The following is a 17,168-nucleotide window of genomic DNA, read 5'->3' as shown; positions in this document are numbered from 1 at the left end:
CAGGTCCACCTATCGCCTCTGGCGTCGCCCGTCACCCTGTTGCCCAACACTGTCGCCTGCCTCTCTGTTGCCGCTTGTGGAACTCTACTGTCGACGACAGCCCTTCTGTCGTTGTCTGTTTTCCACTTGTGCTCCCAGTTAGCATCTTGTCAACGTCGCCAAAATCTCGCTGTTGATCTTGCTTACCGGTTCCTCCGTTGGCAGAGCTCCGCCCACTGTCGTTTGCTCCGCCCAGCTTTGCCTGCTCTGCCTGCTTCACCGTCGGCTGGGTTGCACAGGTCCTCTAGTCTCCGCTCACTGCCGTCTTCTTGCTGCAGCATAGCCGAGTTTCAACCGTGACTGTCCTCATTTCTGCTCGTTCCTCCCTTCTGGTATCCTCTGTTATTGTTGTCGTGTGCCCGTTGCTACGCTTTGTGTGTCTCCTCTTCTTGTTGATTGTTTTACTGTTTTGAGATGGCTGAAGCATCCTCCACTACTATTAACCTATGTCACATGGTACGGGTACGGGTACGAACTATTTTTAAAAAACTTAGGTACGAGGGTACGGCCGTACACACATATATGTCAAAAAATTTCAAACATAATAACATATTCGCACATATATATATATATCAAAAATTACAAACAGAATAACATATTATCATATTCATAAATCATAAACCAATAGAAATAGGGATCATTCCAAATAGACGAATCCTCTCATGAAATGATATATCACAGCAATAATTAGGGAAGACGCAGATTTGAAAAATCTGCAATAGGAGACTCAAACATGTCTCATTGCCGAACACATTTATCAAGCCATATGTTTAGCTTGCAAGATGTCTTGGAGGTTGGAACACAAAACGGCCCCTGGTATAGACACTATAATCAATTTGACTATTGTATTACCGAGCGGAGCAGCTGAAGCACAATCTCATTCTCTGCAGATTAGAGCTTATCAGCTATAACATGGAAAGCAATAGGATTATAGGACAGTAAATGAGGTCAAATCTAAATATTCAAATTCTCTCATATAGTATTGAAATATAACGTGATTAAAAGAAATCTAGGCTGCCTTAGACAGTCTGCATCTACTCGGGCATGCAAAAAAGCAGAGAGAACCATCGTACAGCAAGCAACAATTTTACGAATATAAAGAAAAGGAAAAAGAAGAAATGGGACAGAGAGAACCATCGGTCGACAACACTAGCAAATAGAACAAGGGTGGCCGTCATCGTCGTCGTCGGTTGTCGCCGGCAGCGAAGGCAGGGGTGGAGCCGATGAAAATGAAAAGAAAAATGAAAAAAGTGAAAAAAAAATACCGTGACAGTCGCTCCTGCTGTCACCTCCTACCGTCATCTGTCACCGGTCGCCGCTGTCGTCGCCGTTCCGCCCCTGCCTTCACTGCCACTGCCTTCGTCGCCGGACGTCGGTCGGTGAGAGGTAAGAGAGAAACTGAAACCCTTAACTTTCATTTTAAGTTTTAAGGGTTTCGAACTTTCTTTTTTTTAACGGTAAAATGGTTTCGTTAAAATTAAAACGGACATTTTTGAACTCGATCAAATTTGACTGTGTCCAGAAAAGGACAGATACGGCCTCCGGTGCGTTGACCGTACCCGGTACGGTCAACGCCGCACCATAGGCGTACCCAAGCCCATACCCGTACCCGTACCAGTGTCGTACCGGTACCGAACGGGTACTTCACCTTCGGGTACGGTCAACGCCGCACCATAGGCGTACCTAAGCCCGTACCCATACCGGTGTCGTACCGGTACCGGACGGGTACTTCACCTTCACAGGCGTACCCCTGTATCATAGCTATTAACATTGATCAGACTGAGGTTGGGGGTGTTAGAACTGAAAATATACTTGTTCAGGTTAACACTATTCGTCTTACCAAAGAAAACTATCTTCAATGGTCTGCTGCTATCACTATGGGGATCGCAGGTCGAGGCTGAATTGCTTATATAAACAGGAGGAAGATTGAACCGGTTGAGACTAATGTTGCGTGGGACACATGGTTTCTTGAGGACAACCAAGTCAAGACTTGGATTGTCAACTCTGTGTCCTCTGATATTCAACCCCTCATTCTTCGCAAGAGGACTGCAAAGGATATGTGGGCTATTTTGGAATAGATGTACGGCCAGAAAAAGAAGGATGTGCGAGTGCAGCAATTGATGAAAGATGTTTATGCTCTACGACAAGGTGAACTCTCTGTGGCAGATTTTTATGCAGCCTTGAAATCTAAGTGGGAGGAACTTGACTACTATTCTGATGACACTTGGGACTGCCCTCAAGACCAGGTACGTCATTTAGCTAAGGAGTGGAAGAATAGAGTTTTTCTATTCTTAGCAGGACTAAATGATGAATTTGAAGGTATAAGAAGTCAAATCCTCAATTCTGAAGAACTGTTTAGTATTGAAGATGTTTAGTCCCGTGTTGAAGCTGAAGAGCAAAGATACCTTGTTATAACCGAGCGAAAGGGGGATCACACCTCGTATAATGAGAGGTCTGCTCTTGTTAGTCGTGCTCCTATGGGAGCTGCCCAGCATCCTCGCAAGTGTACTCACTATAAAAAGACTGGTCATACCATGGAATTTTGTTGCGACCTGCATCCTGAAAAGAAGAATAGTAGAGGGAGGCCTTCTAGTGGGAAAAAGCCTATTTCTGATGCTACTAACTCTAGTGGAGGGAAAGCCTCTATCTCTGTTGAACAGATTCGTGAGCTTCGTGCTTACCTAAGTCGGATTGATGTCGGTCAGGCCGAAGTGTCAGATGACGTGAAGCGGTGAAGGTTAATCATGATCTTGCCATTTCTGGAGAAAAAAGTAATTATTATATGGGAGAATGAATTGTTGATAGTGGTGTCACCCACCACATGACTGGCAATCCTAAGCTCTTTCATGAGTATAAGATCTCATATGAAAAGGAACATGTTTCTCTTACCGATGGTTCTTTTACCTCTGTGGCAGGAAAAGGGAGTCTTTCCTTTTTAAACAATTTTTTACTGCATGGTGCCTTACTTGTTTCTCATCTTCTCTTGAATCTCTTGTCTGTCAGCAAAATTACAAAAGAGCTGAATTGTGAACTCATATTCTCTGCCAATCGTTGTGTTTTGCAGGACTTGGTGATAGGAAAGAGGATTGGGATTGGTTTGGTGTCTAAAGGCTTATATGGTCTACCCATCCATGTGGCCACAACTCTTATGATAGCAATCAGCAGAACAGAGAAGAAGAGAGAGGATTGTCTTTAATTATTTTTGTATTGACATGAACGCCTTGGACATCTTCCTTTTGGTTCTATGATATCTTGTGATATATGTTAATTTGCTAAGCATGTGAGGGCTTCATACCCTATTTCCACCAGTCGTGCTAATGAAGTTTTTTCTTTGATCCATTTTGATGTGTGGGGGCCTTCGGGAATCCATACCCATCATGGTTTTTAGTACTTTATAACATTTATAGATGATTACTGAAGGAGTACCTTTGTATACTTGCTGAAAGACCATAGCGAAGTGTCTCATGTCATAGAGACCTTCATCCTTCTTGTGGAGACCCAATATGGAAGATCTGTTAAGAGCTTTCGGTCTGACAATGCTCGTGAGTATGTGTGTCAATCTGTAGAAGATTTCTTTCAAAAAAGGGGGATTGTTCATGAGACGTCTTGCAGGTATACCCACAAAATGAGGTAACTAAGAGGAAAAATCGTCAATTGCTTAATGTCACCAGGGCCTTCTTGTTTCAAAGAAATCTTCCAAAACATTATTGGGGTGATGTTGTTCTCACTAGTGCATATTTGATTATTGGCATGCCTAGGCCCTAGTCGTGTGCTAAATGGGCGGACTCCTCACTCTATGCTTCCAAGGAGTCGTCAACCCTTTCTCCTCCCACCTCGTATCTTTGGATGTGTTTGTTTTATCCGTGATCATAGTCCCAATGTTAAAAAACTTGATCCAATGTCGATTAAGGGTGTATTTGTTGGGTATTCACCTACTCAAAAGGGGTACAAGTACACTGATCCTACCACTAGTCGTGTTTATATTACCAAGGATGTCACCTTCTTGGAACATGTCTCTTACTTTGGTGAGAGTCCTCTTCAAGGGGAAAAGTCTGTGTCAAGGAAAGAGTATTTTCAGAGTCAAAAGATTCAATTCACAAATTTTCTGCAATACAAGCGAGAAGAAAATCAAATTGTTGGAGATGTGCTTGGGCATGAGAGAAATGAAGGGTGCTCTATTGGGACTGAGGAAAAACGTAATCACTTGTTTGGGCAGGTTTACTCTAAGCGAAGAGTACTTACAGATGAGGTGACTGATGGTGAGAATTCTACTCCCAATCCCAATGCTATTCCTTCCCTGGATGACCCAAGTCGTGCTCGGGAGATTCAGACTGAAGCTAAAAATGAAGAGTTTCCCATTGCCCTGAAAAAGGGTGTCAAGCTCAACACCCTATTGGTAACTTTGTATCATATTCTAGACTGAGCAAGTATTACAAATGTTTTGTATCATCTCTTTCTTTGGCTGTGATTCCCAAGACTGTTACTGAGGCTCAGAGTGATCCCAAGTAGACTCATGCAATGCAAGAAGAGATGGAAGCCTTGAGCAAAAAGAGGACATGGAAAGTGGTAAAGATCCCTGAAGCGGCTCATCTTGTTGGATCCAAGTGAATCTACACCATTAAGTATAAACCAGATGGGAGTGTTGAGAGGTATAAAGCACGCCTTTTTGCCAAGGGGTTTAGTCAGAAATATGGGATTGACTATTGGAGACTTTTGCTCTTGTTGCAAAGATGAAGACAGTTAGAATTATTATTTCTTTAGTTGTAATGAAAGAGTGGAAGATGTACCAACTTGACGTGAAGAATGTTTTTCTCAATAGAGACCTTGAAGAGGAGGTGTATATGTGTATGTCCCCAGGATATGATGAACCGGGAAAATGTTGTAAACTGAAAAAAGCTATATGGGCTCAAGCAATCTCCTCGAGCATGGTTTGAACGTCTTAGACTTGTAATGAAACAACATGGCTACAATCAAGAAAATTGAGATCATACTCTATTTGTGAAGAGGAATGAGGGTAAGGTTACCCTTTTTTTAGTTTATGTTGATGATATAATTGTTACAGGTGATGATGAAGATGAAATCACAAAATTAAAGGAGTCACTGGCTGTTGAGTTTGATCTCAAAGACCTTGGCAAACTAAGGTATTTTCTTGGTATTGAAATTGTTAGGTCAAGTACAACCCTTGTGCTGAATCAACAGAAGTATACTTTGGATTTACTGAAGGAGACAGGAAAACTAGGGTGTAGACCTGCCTCTACTCCTCTGGATGTTGGACACAAGCTCAGTACTAGGGATGGAGAACCTCTTTGTGAAGAGGCCAAAGGGAGGTATCAACGTCTGGTTGCAAGATTGATCTATCTCACTCTGACTAGAGTTGATAATACCTTTGCTGTTAATTTGATGAGTCAATTCATGCATGCTCCAACCGATGCTCACCTGAAGGCTGTTGACAGGATCTTGTGTTACTTGAAAGGGAATCCTGGCAAGGGGCTCCTATATGTGAAACAAGGACCTTTCAAGATTGAAGGGTATTCGGATGCAGAATGGGCAAGCTGTGTGGATACTACGAGATCAACCTCATGGTACTGTATGTCTGTATCTCATTGGGGGGAATCTCATAGTATGGAGAAGCAAGAGTCAAGATGTTGGTTCCCGCTCAAGTGCAGAGGCTGAATATAGGGCTGTTGCTATGGGAGTGTCAGAATTACTGTGGCCGAAAGTAGTGTTGAATGACATTGGAATAGGGACTGAAGGACCAATGAAGATGTACTGTGATAACAAGTCTACAATAAATCTGGCCAACAAACTTGTGTTACATGACTGAACAAAATATGTTGAGATTGACCGTCACTTCATCCGGAAGAGAATTGATGCTAAAGAATTGATTCTACTATATATGAAGTATGAAGACCAAATTGTTGATGTTCGGACTAAAGCCTTGCCTTTTACTCAGTTTAAGAGAAATGTATCTAAGTTGGGCATGTTTGATATGTATTCCCAACTTAAGGGGGAGTGTTGACATATGTTGTATATGGGTCTCTTGTTCGGGTCTGGGTCTGGACCCGATCCAATGTGTTATCCTGTTATGACCCTACTTAATCCGTGTAATCCTTAATTTTCCTGGTGAATGAAATATTGAAGAGAGAGAGTGTTTGGCGGCTAGTGGGCCTCGCATGTGGTTTTTTCCCTCTAGTTGAGGGGTTTTCCACGTTAAATCTGTGCTTGACGACTGTTCTATTCCTTTTTGTGTTTCAACATATATATACTATTATGTTAAATTGTATTGTAATACAATTTGTTGTTCCTGTTATATATATTGTACTACATGTTATATGTATATACTGTTATGTACAGTTGGTTATACCTGTTATCTAGTATTGCATCAACCTATTATATGTATATACTGTTAGCATGTTATATTATATGTAATATTTTGATACCTGTTATACGTATACGTTAGTATGGTTATGTACTTTATATGTATTGTTACTGTTATGTCCTTATATGTATACTATTATGTATCGTTATCCTTTCTCATTATATTATATCTTTCTTTAAGTACATATGGATTAAAGCATTCCTACAAATTTACATTCCTTCTAGAGATTAGATTCAGTTTTTTCTTCCTTTTTTCTTGTTACTTGTATTAGATTACATATAATGAGTAATATTAAAATTATTCTATTGATTTTGCATATTCAATAAAGTCAACAATTAATTTTTTATTGTTTAAGTTGATTATATTTGTTATATTACTACTCTCTACATTTCAAATATTAGTAATAGTTAGTCAAAATAATTTGACATATTAATATAACTAAAAATGATGGTTGCCTTTTTTGCGTAGGCCAGCCTACGCGCTAGGCTCTGCCTGGCGCCCAGGCACTGCCTAAGCTCCTTGACAACACAGGGTGGATGACAAAGAATGGAACTTCTACCATGCTGAAAATGAGGCCAAAGCTGAAGCAATTAAGAACATTATAATGGATGATAAATGGTGAGATAGACTGATAGACTTTTTGGAGTTTACAAAACCAATTTGATGAGTGCTAAGGGAAGTAGATAAGGATGAGCCTATGCTTCATAAGGTTTAAGAAATCTGAGATAATATGATTGAGCACATTTATTCTATAATTTTCAAGTATAAAAAATATATTGCAGTTAATAATTTAGAGTTTTTTTATGACATACATTCAACACTAGTAGAAAGATGCGATCAAATTCTATAGCCTTGACTATACATATATATATCCTCACTGCACCCACACGTAAGTTTTTTGGACCTTGGTGCATCCCGCATACACACCCACACCTGCACCCTGCACCCATGTGACATAGGCTAGATGTGATTTATGTCCATGTGTTTGTGCACTAGAAAATTTCTTGTACATTTTCTTGAGTTGAAAATATATGTGGTTCACACAATCATGAGTATACACACATAAATCCAATGTTTTAAAATACAGTGACTCAAGACTCAACTCGTCCATTCACGATTTGTGACTCGACAGGTCAACTCAATGACTCAATTGAGTTTTGTCTACTTCATTTTTTTTAGAAAAACCACATACAACTAATTATCTAAATAATATGCAATTTGTGTTGCTTATTTTTGTTACTTTGTAAACTCGCATGAAGTGAAAGGGACGGATGCTGAAAAGTGAAAACACACACACACACACACACACACACACAGAGAGAGAGATGATTGAAACACGAGAGACACAGAGAGAGAAGCCTTAAAAAAAGATGAAGAGGAACATTAAAGATAGAAACATTGGAAACTGTTGGAGAGGTTATTGGAAATTTAATGATTTTCAAATTTTTTTCACCGTGCTACTTAGTTTTGACAGCCATGTTATCAAATAAACTCATCAAACTTATAAAGTGGAAGGTGGGACCAGATTGTTTGACTCGACCGATCAAATAAGTCTTTCACGAGAAACACCAATTTTTGTGCACAAATGGATCACTCTACTGGGTTGACCCTATAGAGCACCGAGCCAAGCTGTCAACTAGTCAAGGAGCTGACTCGGCGAGCTCTAAAATACTGCACAAGTCAACAATATCACATAAAAAAAAAACAAAAAGAAACCTACCAAGCAAATGGGAATGGACAAGCAAAAAGCTACAAATCCAAGCATCATTTTTCCATGGAAGAACTAAGTATCATCTCACTAAATTTGATTAAAAAAGGCAAACGAGAATGCTGAGAGATCAATTAGAGAGACCAATATTGTGGTATGTAGGCTTTAAAGCATATAGAAAAGAATCAATATATTGGCATATGTAGGCTAGTATGGGCAGTTGCTCAAGGAAAAAATTTGGATGTTAAATACATATAATTCCATATTGCTATATGTCCTCCTTTATTGAGAGATACTTTTTGTAGCTTTCTATGTTACCTTTAATTTTTTTTTTTTTTTTTGGTTCACTTTCTTTTGTTTCAAATCCATGCCTTAATTTCTTTATGTTACTAAATAACCATAAGGCTTCCTATTTCCCCAACAACTTCCTACTTGTTTTTGAGATCTTTCATGTCCTCTTCTACATTGACATTCACTTCCTTTTCCATTCTTCCTTGCTTCCCCATGTGCTTCCCCACTTGCATTATTTTTTTCATTATGTAGCATTTTGTTATATATGGTTTTCAACCATAGCCACAAATATCGCTAAATTTGGAAAAATATCGTGATATTAATGAAAAAAATGAAGAAAACGAGAAAATATAGCGATATTTTAAAAAAATAAACATTAATTTATCGTGATTTTATCACGATTTTTAAGGCAACTTTATCGTTATTTTTTTTCTTTCTTTATTTCATTTTCTTTTTTTGTTCAACTTTTGCTTCATTGTTTTATTTGCTCTTGTTTTAGGTATTTAACGTTTGACTTCCTAGATGCAATACAATACTTATTACTTAACCATTTTTATCATTTCAACTAGATGTTTTGTTTGTCTTCTTGTTAGTTTCTCATTTCTTGTATTTTTACCTTACATTTAGATTTTTTATTTTTTTAAAAAACTCCAAAATTTTCTCAAAAAAACAACTTGAAGAAAAAAATACCGTAGAAAAACTTCGCAGATAAAAACCCATGAACGATATTTGTGACTATGTTTTCAATAATTATATGCACAAAAGATATACTTCATCATTGTTTAAGGTCCATAGTGTGACCCTTCTTTGATCCATATGCATGGGTACAGTAGCAGAGCTCCATAGGGCCAGTGTTGGCAACTGCCCACAAGGGCCTGAAGGTTTTAAATGGAAGATGGACTTGGGTCCTAGGTCCAGGAATATGAGCTTCCCCAGTAGACCAGGTGTTAGGGGTGGAGGAAAGAGGAGGCTGGTAGTGGCCATGGTCCCCTCTCACATTTTTGGAAAAAAAAAAATTATGCATATACTTTTGAAAATTTTTAACTTGGCATATGTAAAAATTCTAAAAATTGTTAATCGGCCCCCTATACAAGTTTTGAAAATACTATTCGGCCCCACCAAAAAAAAAAAATTCTGACTCCACCCCTACCAGGTGTGCCTTAGTGCTGCGGACCATAGTAAGGGCCCTGCTCTTTACAATCCTCAACCTGCATCCTTAGCACCCTGAAGTGCAGAGGAAAGTGCGGTCATGAAATATTAGAAATTCAAGGCCACTGCTTTCCCATAGAGCTGTACATGTTGGCTGTGGCAGGGGCCAACTTGGTACTTGGTACTTGGTATACAATGGCTAAGAGACAGAGGCGAGGTACTATGGGACTTCATTAAGATGAAAATGCATTTCAAGGACAAGGACCAAGGACAGTTCACACTAGAAGCAGATCAAGGAAACCAATTGCAAAAGAATCGGCACTGAAGCTCATGAAGAAGACGTCAACTACCTTCTTGCTGCTAGCTACGAATAACCAATCCCTAGGTAAGCCCAATAACTGGCTGCAGCATACAGAAGTCGATGGAGTTAAACTTGGACAAATAATGCAGGAGTTCCAAGAGGTGTTTTGGGCTCCAAGAGGGCTGCCTCCAAGCAGGGACAGCGATCATCACATAATGTTGCAACTTGGTACTGCTGCTATCAAACAGAGGCCTTATCAGTATAATCAAGTGCGAGGCCTTAGAAAGCATGGTGCTGGAGATGTTGGGAAACGGCATTATCCAGCCCAGTCACAGTCCATTCGCCTCTCCTGGCTTGCTGGTGAAGAAAAAGGATGGTAGCTGGCGCTTTTGTGTAGATTACAATGCGCTCAATGCAGTAACCGTCAAGGATTGCTACCTAATCCCAGTTATAGACAGGAGGGGCCTATTTTTTCAAACTTAGACCTGTGCTCAGGATACCACCAGATTCGGGTGGTGGCTGATGACGTGCCCAAGACTGTGTTCCTCACCCATGACAGGCATTACGAATTTGTGGTCATCCCTTTGGACTGACCAGTGCACCTGCAACGTTGCAACTTTCCAATGTCTGATGAATGACATCTTTCGCCCTTACCTGAGCAGATTTATGTTTTTTTTATGATATCTTGATTTATATCAAGGAGGAGGAAGAGCACCTGCACCATTCTCTCTATGCAGCAAAAGCAGATGAAGGCTAACATATCCAAGTGCACCTTTGGCACCACGTAGGTCTCTTACCTAGGACATGTGATCAGCCGAGGGCAGGTCAGGATGGAAGAAGATAAAGTGCCCGTTGTGCGTCACTGGATACAGCCCAAAACCGTGAGGGAGCTGTGGGCAATTTTAGGTATTACTGCAAGTTTGTGCATGGATACAGGATTATAGCCTCTCCCTTCACAACGCTCACTAAAAGGGGCAATTCAGGTGGGATGAGAAGGCTGAGGAAGCTTTTGCCAAATAGAAAGAGGCTGTGATGACAGCCCCTGTTTTATAGATGCCAAACTTCCAGCTACCATTTGTGGTAGAATCCAACGCTTCAAACGTGGGAGTAGGGGCTGTATTAAGTCAAGATAAACATCTGATAGCCTTCTTCAACAAGGCAATTGGAACAACCTTCAGTGCAAAATCGACTTATGAAAGGGAACGCATGGTCATTGTCATGGCAGTTATGAAGTGGAGGCACTACTTACTGGGATGAAAATTCATAGTGCTGACAGACCACAACAATTTAAAATTCTGACTCCAACAGCAAACCCTTTCACCTGTTCTCCAGCGATGGATCTTAAAATTGACAAGCGACCTCCAGATATTCGCAGCTACCAACCTGGTTCAGCAAGAGAGGAAGAAGTAGACCTGCGTCTGAGGTGCTGAGATGTTGTGCTCAAGGATCTCAAGGAGCATTTATCAGCTGCCTGGAATGGTATGGTGATCTATGTCACATAGGTACGGGTACGGGTGCTGGGGTGGGTACCAGTGCGGGTACCAGTGCGGGTACGGGTATTGACCATTTTCAAAAAACTTGGGTGCGGGGGTACGGCCGTATATATATATAAACAATAAGAAATACTTAAAAAATATGTATCAAAATAAAGAATATACATCAACATAAACAAATAAATAATATAGAAATATATATCAACGGCTCTTGCAGCAGTGTGTCTAATATGAAAAACTTTAAACATATGGACAACCAAACAGCCCCTTAGTCAAATATGAACATCAATCGAATTTTCACATCCAAAGAATAGAATAAAAGTTAAGGTGAAAAAAATTAAATCAATGTAAAATTAAGCAGTTTGGATCTATAGGTACCCAAGTGTCAAAGTACCCATTTTGGGTACGGGTACGTGGACCTTACTGAAGTACCCATGTGACTTAGATGGTGATACAATACAATCGAAAGCAAAGACCAGCAATATAATGCTGGAGATTTGGTCTACTTGCACAGACCAACCCAAAGAGCAGGATTTTGTCTACCTAGGGGATACTGTTAGAATGTATGCATCCAGATTTATATTATATATATACATATATATATATATATATATATATATATATATATATATAATTTTTTCCTTTTTCTTTATGTATTCTCCTTGTTTCTTATTTTCTGTTTCCTTTTCTGTTTTGACCTTTTTGACTTTGACTGGGAGTTGAATAGTCCCAATGGCTAAATTTCTAGCCATTGGAACTAGTCCAACGTCTAGTTCTATGGCTTCTTGTGTAGCCACCCTCTATATAAAGGGTGACTATTCACATGCTTTGGAAAGGCTTTGATGTCTGGTTTTTCTGTTGTACTTTAAGATTCAGCAATACAAGTTTGTGCACCTCTAGTTTGAGGTTTTTCTTGTGTAAGTTCATGGTGACGCTGGTCCCCTCAAGTTTATGATATTGAAGCATCTCTAGATGCTGTCCAGCCCTGGTTTTCATGGTATCAGAGCCATTGTTTTGGCTTTAGGTTTTTGGTTTTTTGAAGGCTTTGGAAGATCAAATCTTGCTGCCTGTGACCGAGGAGTTCACCAACTGTTTGGTGAAAGTGCTGAGAAGACACCTTACTATTTCTTGTGGCCAAGGACCTGCCTTCTTGCCGGAAAAACTGATGATACAAGCAACTATTTAGTAGCTTTGGTATTGTCACAAGATTCTTTTGTTGCTGATTTCGTGGATATCTTTCTCCTTGAAGCTCAACAACTCGATCACAACATACAAGGTTTTGTCGAGTTGCTGTCTATTTCCTGCTGAAGACTGCATGCATCTATAATAGTCAAATTCTTGCTGGAAACCAATTTGATATATTTCTATTAAGGAGGCTTCTTCCACCAAACCTGAATCCTTATCCCCTACCGCTTGGGGGGTTGTGGATTATTTTTGCTGCCAGGAGACAATGTGGAGACATTCAGCGAAGATTCCCGGATTTTACACCTTGAGGACAAGGTGTCTGAGAAGGGGGGACAAGTTGTTAGAGCTGGACCTGAACCCCTCAAACTGTTTTTCCCTTTTATCGGATTTCTTTTGGTAGCATTTCATTTCCTTGTTCCTGTTGGACTTGAGTCGAGTGGCTGTCTCCTTGTTTAGTCAGTAGTGGGTCGGGTGAGTGGTTAGCAACTAATAAGACCCGATACCCTGTTTAAGGGATATATACTGAGCTTAATGGACATTGAAAACCCTAAGACGTGAGTAGTTAGCAACTAATAAGACCTAATACCCTGTTTAAGGGATATATACTGAGCTTAATGGGCATTGAAAACCCTGAGATGAAATACAATTACTTCTCAAAGTTGGGCTTCTCCTTGGGTATGTGTGTGGGATTAAGCAAGGGCCAACATCAAGCCTCCCTTCTCTCTCTCTCTGGTGGCGCACATCTACAGCGAGTTTCCCATCCTCAAACTCTATGAAATCACACATCCCGATGGCCAGTCCAGCCACCATCCTTGGACTTTAGCAAACATTTCACACGTGTGAGCTCCCCCTATCGAAAGGAGGCTGAATGCGAACCTAGCATCACAGTGGAGAAGGCAATCAGACCACACCTTGCGGCCAGAAACTTCTCCCGCAGCGGTCTCCGTGGCAAGCCCTCGAACCTACACCACAATAACCATCACACATATGCCATATCCAGCAACCACCCAAATCACCAACCTCGGCAGTGGATACCTACCCTCTTGGAGAGCACTGAGAGAAGCTACTTGAGGAGGAAGGCCCTAGGCCATGTGCAGCCTAAAATGACAAAGCCCTGCCCACAATCGGTCGCGCAAGTGAACCTACTGCAGCAACTGCTGGTGTAATATCAAGGCAAGTGAGTATTTATCCTCCTTAGTGCATTTCATTGATCACATGGCATGCGCCCCATTCCCATCCCATGAACTTGACACTTGGACACTTCACATGTGGTTTTTTTGTCGCAAGTAGACCCTCTCGGCAACCTATTCCAGCCCTTGGGCTACACCCGAGTGGCCGAGCCCTTAGACCACCCGCAGCCAAGTGCCCAGGCTTTGGTAGGCCTCGGTTGAGAGTGTCATGCACACTAGCACCTGACTGGCCATGCATGGCCAAGTCCTACCAAGCTCAGCCATCTTTGGAGTTTGGTGTACCCTTCACTTGGTAGCCCTTGGCTTTATCATTGGCCAAGGGCCAACTAGCTCGCCCAGGTCGCTCGGCTAGCTTCTCGACCAGGTTGCTCGGCTTCGCCTTTGAGAATATGGCTTGCACTTGCTTCCCGTTGCCAGGGAAGCAAGAGAAGTCTGGAGAAAGGGAGAGTGCATTGTATTTCACCTAGACCTTGAAAGAGGTACTATGCATATTACGGAGGGAGACGAGCCAAAAACAATGTGTGTAACAAGGTATAAATTCTTCTTCTTCCTTGTGACATAGGAAAAGAGAGAATCATAAGAATATGCCATCTATGGCATCAACCAACTTTTCAGACAACCCAATGTTGTTCTTGGTAGAACAAACTGTACAAATGTGCATGAAATGTTCAAAGCTATACTACTCAAAAAACACAAAAAATCCAATGTGTAGATTGGTTTTTATAAAATGAGTTCAATTAACAGTCTTAGGCCTGCCGGCTTGTAACAGATCTGACTGAAGCACCAGATTTTTGTGAACCTTTTCAATCTTATAATTTAGACATTCCATCAATTATTTTTAATCTTATAATTTTGGATGTTCCATATAGATTATTGTTACCGTTGGATTCACTGGAAGGAAGCAATTTGTGGCGGGGAATCCTAGATGACCCTCTTGGACGACATACATCTAGACTTTGTGACTAGATCTTTTATTATATATAATTTTTTAGTTTCTCAATTTTTATTGAATTTTTCCTTGACGTATTTTTCTTCTCTGTTTTTCTCTCTCAAGCAAAGACTAGCGGACTGAGCTAGCCCAAGGGCTAAAATTTCTACTGTTGGAGCTTCTCCTTCTATCACTTTTGTATATATTGGGGTTGAGCCCCCCTAGTCTAACTTTTGTAGCCTGAAAATACTCTTTGTTAAAAATGAATTTATTCTCGCACTGATCTAATTGATCAGTGCGTTGAGCATTTAGAGTAATATCGTGAGCTTATCTAGGTTCGTAGGGACCTATTGTTCTTTTTGGATTCTCGTTGGATTTCACCCTTAGCTATTCAATACCGTTTCATTAACCTATAATGTTTCCAGCGCGATGACAATCAATTGCATCAACTCATGTACAACCTCATGCAGTCTGAAAAAAAAGATGAACACAAAAGAAAAATAAATAAGCAATAGTTAACATACATCGAAATAACTAGATGAAAAAGTATCTTAGAACAACAAGAAGGGGCAATCGAGATTGCATACTGCTGATAGTTGCCGGCGATATTGTTCTGAGCCGACCTGCACTCCCTGCAGTGAGTACTTATAATCGATGACGTTGCAAGCAAACTGCCCTCATATCCCGAACCATACAAGCGGGCAAAACCATAAAAGATACCATAAGAGCCAGAGAAGAAGAATAAACTTAAAAAAACCAAAGAAGACGAGAAAAACCGGCGATTCGGAATTGGCTCACGGTAAAGATCGCACGAGAAGAACGGAGGATGCCACTGCAGCCGGCCATGACCCTGCCGGCACAGGCAGACGCGAAGACAGATTCGCCTAAATATGATTGTAGAGGGTTGGATTTGGCGAGGACGATGACTCCACCGGCCGATGCGCCCGCAACGGCATAGAGTCGCCATCTCCCGGTCCTGCGGTCTGAAGGGAGGACTCGAGCCCATCCCCTCCACATTTTCGCTCTTCCAGGCACCAAATAGACAAACCGGGAAAGGTGGTAAACGAGAAAGGAGGAGGGAAACTCCAGTATTGCGCCCGTAAGTTTTAAAAAGAGGCTATTTAGAAAATCCTAAACGATATAGTAATTTGGAAAGCGTTTCTTTCGTGTGGGTTGATTTTGTAAAACTCTCAGGGTTTTTATCGCATAAGCTGAAAACGGGAGAGGGTTTAAGGGCGTGGGTGAGGAAGACCGAGAGGTATGGAGAGAACGGGAGAGGAAGAACGAGAGAAGGGGAGAGAGAAAGAGGGAGAACTAGAGAGCACAAGGGAAAAAGGGGGCAGACTAGAGATTGAGAAAGAGAGGGAGAGAAGAACGGTAGAGAATGTAAGGACATCCAAATTTCAATTTTTGGTTCAAGTAGATATATAGATTCGAGGTTTGAATGTCTGCTTGTTAATTTCTGATAGAGGAATCTGATTCTTGCCAGTCTTAGCATGTGACTTGTGATGAAACTATATTTCATGTCTATAGAGGGCTAAAGGGGATAGAGGGTTGAGTTTTTGACGGCTGTTTCTCTAAATTCAAGTATGGATGGTTGAGAATGAAGTATTGAGTGTAGAATGTTGGGCAAAGAGAGCATCTGGTTATGTGTTATTCTTCAATAGTGCTGCAACTGCATGAGTTCTTGTTGGGTCCTAATTAAGGTTAAATTGAGGATAAGAAGAGGGTTTTCCAATTGTGTATGCGTTGTTCTTGTTTGGGCAACATGTTTGATGTGTTATGGTTGGTGAGGCTGCTGGTCGTGTAAGAGACAGAGATTAAGATTCTTCAAGAAGAATGTTAAATCCCTCTATTATCTATTTGTTTAGGTGGGCTAGACCACAAAAACATACCGAAGGACCTGCCGGAAGAATGTACTAAATAGTGTTTTGTTGTTCGTGAGCAGATTTTAGTATAATTTCTTTAAAGCATGTGTGCCAAGTGGCAAACACATCAAGTAGGAAGAGTTCATGTACAAGCTCACATAAAAGCTACAAAACTTCCACTCCTATTGGAGAAATGAGCGCTAAGAACCAACATGAGAATGGATAGTGTAGGAGTCTTATATGTAGAACTATAGGTTCAAGCTGTCCTCTATGAACAAAGAAAATAATTCCAAGTCCATGATGGGAATTTGCAAAAGATAGTTCAGTCAACAAAGAAAGATAAAAGCATGAACCTTAAAGTAACCAAAGACAACACTTTGATATTTGGAAATATAATGATAGTGATAACACAAAACTTAAACATGTAATTACAGAAGAAATACAATGCACTCGAGTAGTACAATTTGTACTACATTCTTAAGGAAAGTTGTTGGGCCCTAGTATCAACAAAGGGAGTGCCAACCCTGACCCTATTACCATCAATTTTTTTTTCAATAAAACATCGATGTGCGACGACACAACAACTAAAAAGGAGCTATGCAAATCAAAATGACAATGGAGCAAACATTCCATTATA

The 17,168-nt window shown here is 40.7% G+C and overlaps 1 protein-coding gene across 3 annotated transcripts in view; it reads right to left on the bottom strand.

Moving 5' to 3' along the window:
* The window catches only part of LOC116262232 (uncharacterized), a 59,975-nt gene extending 43,957 nt beyond the window's left edge, over positions 1-16,018 (bottom strand). For all 3 annotated transcript variants that reach the window (XM_050080228.1, XM_050080229.1, XM_050080230.1), the window contains exons 1-2: positions 15,462-16,018; positions 15,251-15,334 (exon numbers count right to left, since the gene is read on the bottom strand). In XM_050080228.1, coding sequence (XP_049936185.1) covers positions 15,251-15,334; positions 15,462-15,680 — 303 coding nt within the window. In that variant the 5' untranslated portion in view covers positions 15,681-16,018. The remainder of the gene's footprint in view (positions 1-15,250; positions 15,335-15,461) is intronic.
* Between the last annotated feature and the right edge of the window lie 1,150 nt (positions 16,019-17,168).

Source organism: Nymphaea colorata, chromosome 10 (genome assembly GCF_008831285.2).
Source record: "Nymphaea colorata isolate Beijing-Zhang1983 chromosome 10, ASM883128v2, whole genome shotgun sequence".
Lineage (NCBI taxonomy): Eukaryota > Viridiplantae > Streptophyta > Magnoliopsida > Nymphaeales > Nymphaeaceae > Nymphaea > Nymphaea colorata.
This window is presented reverse-complemented; position numbering and strand designations above follow the sequence as displayed.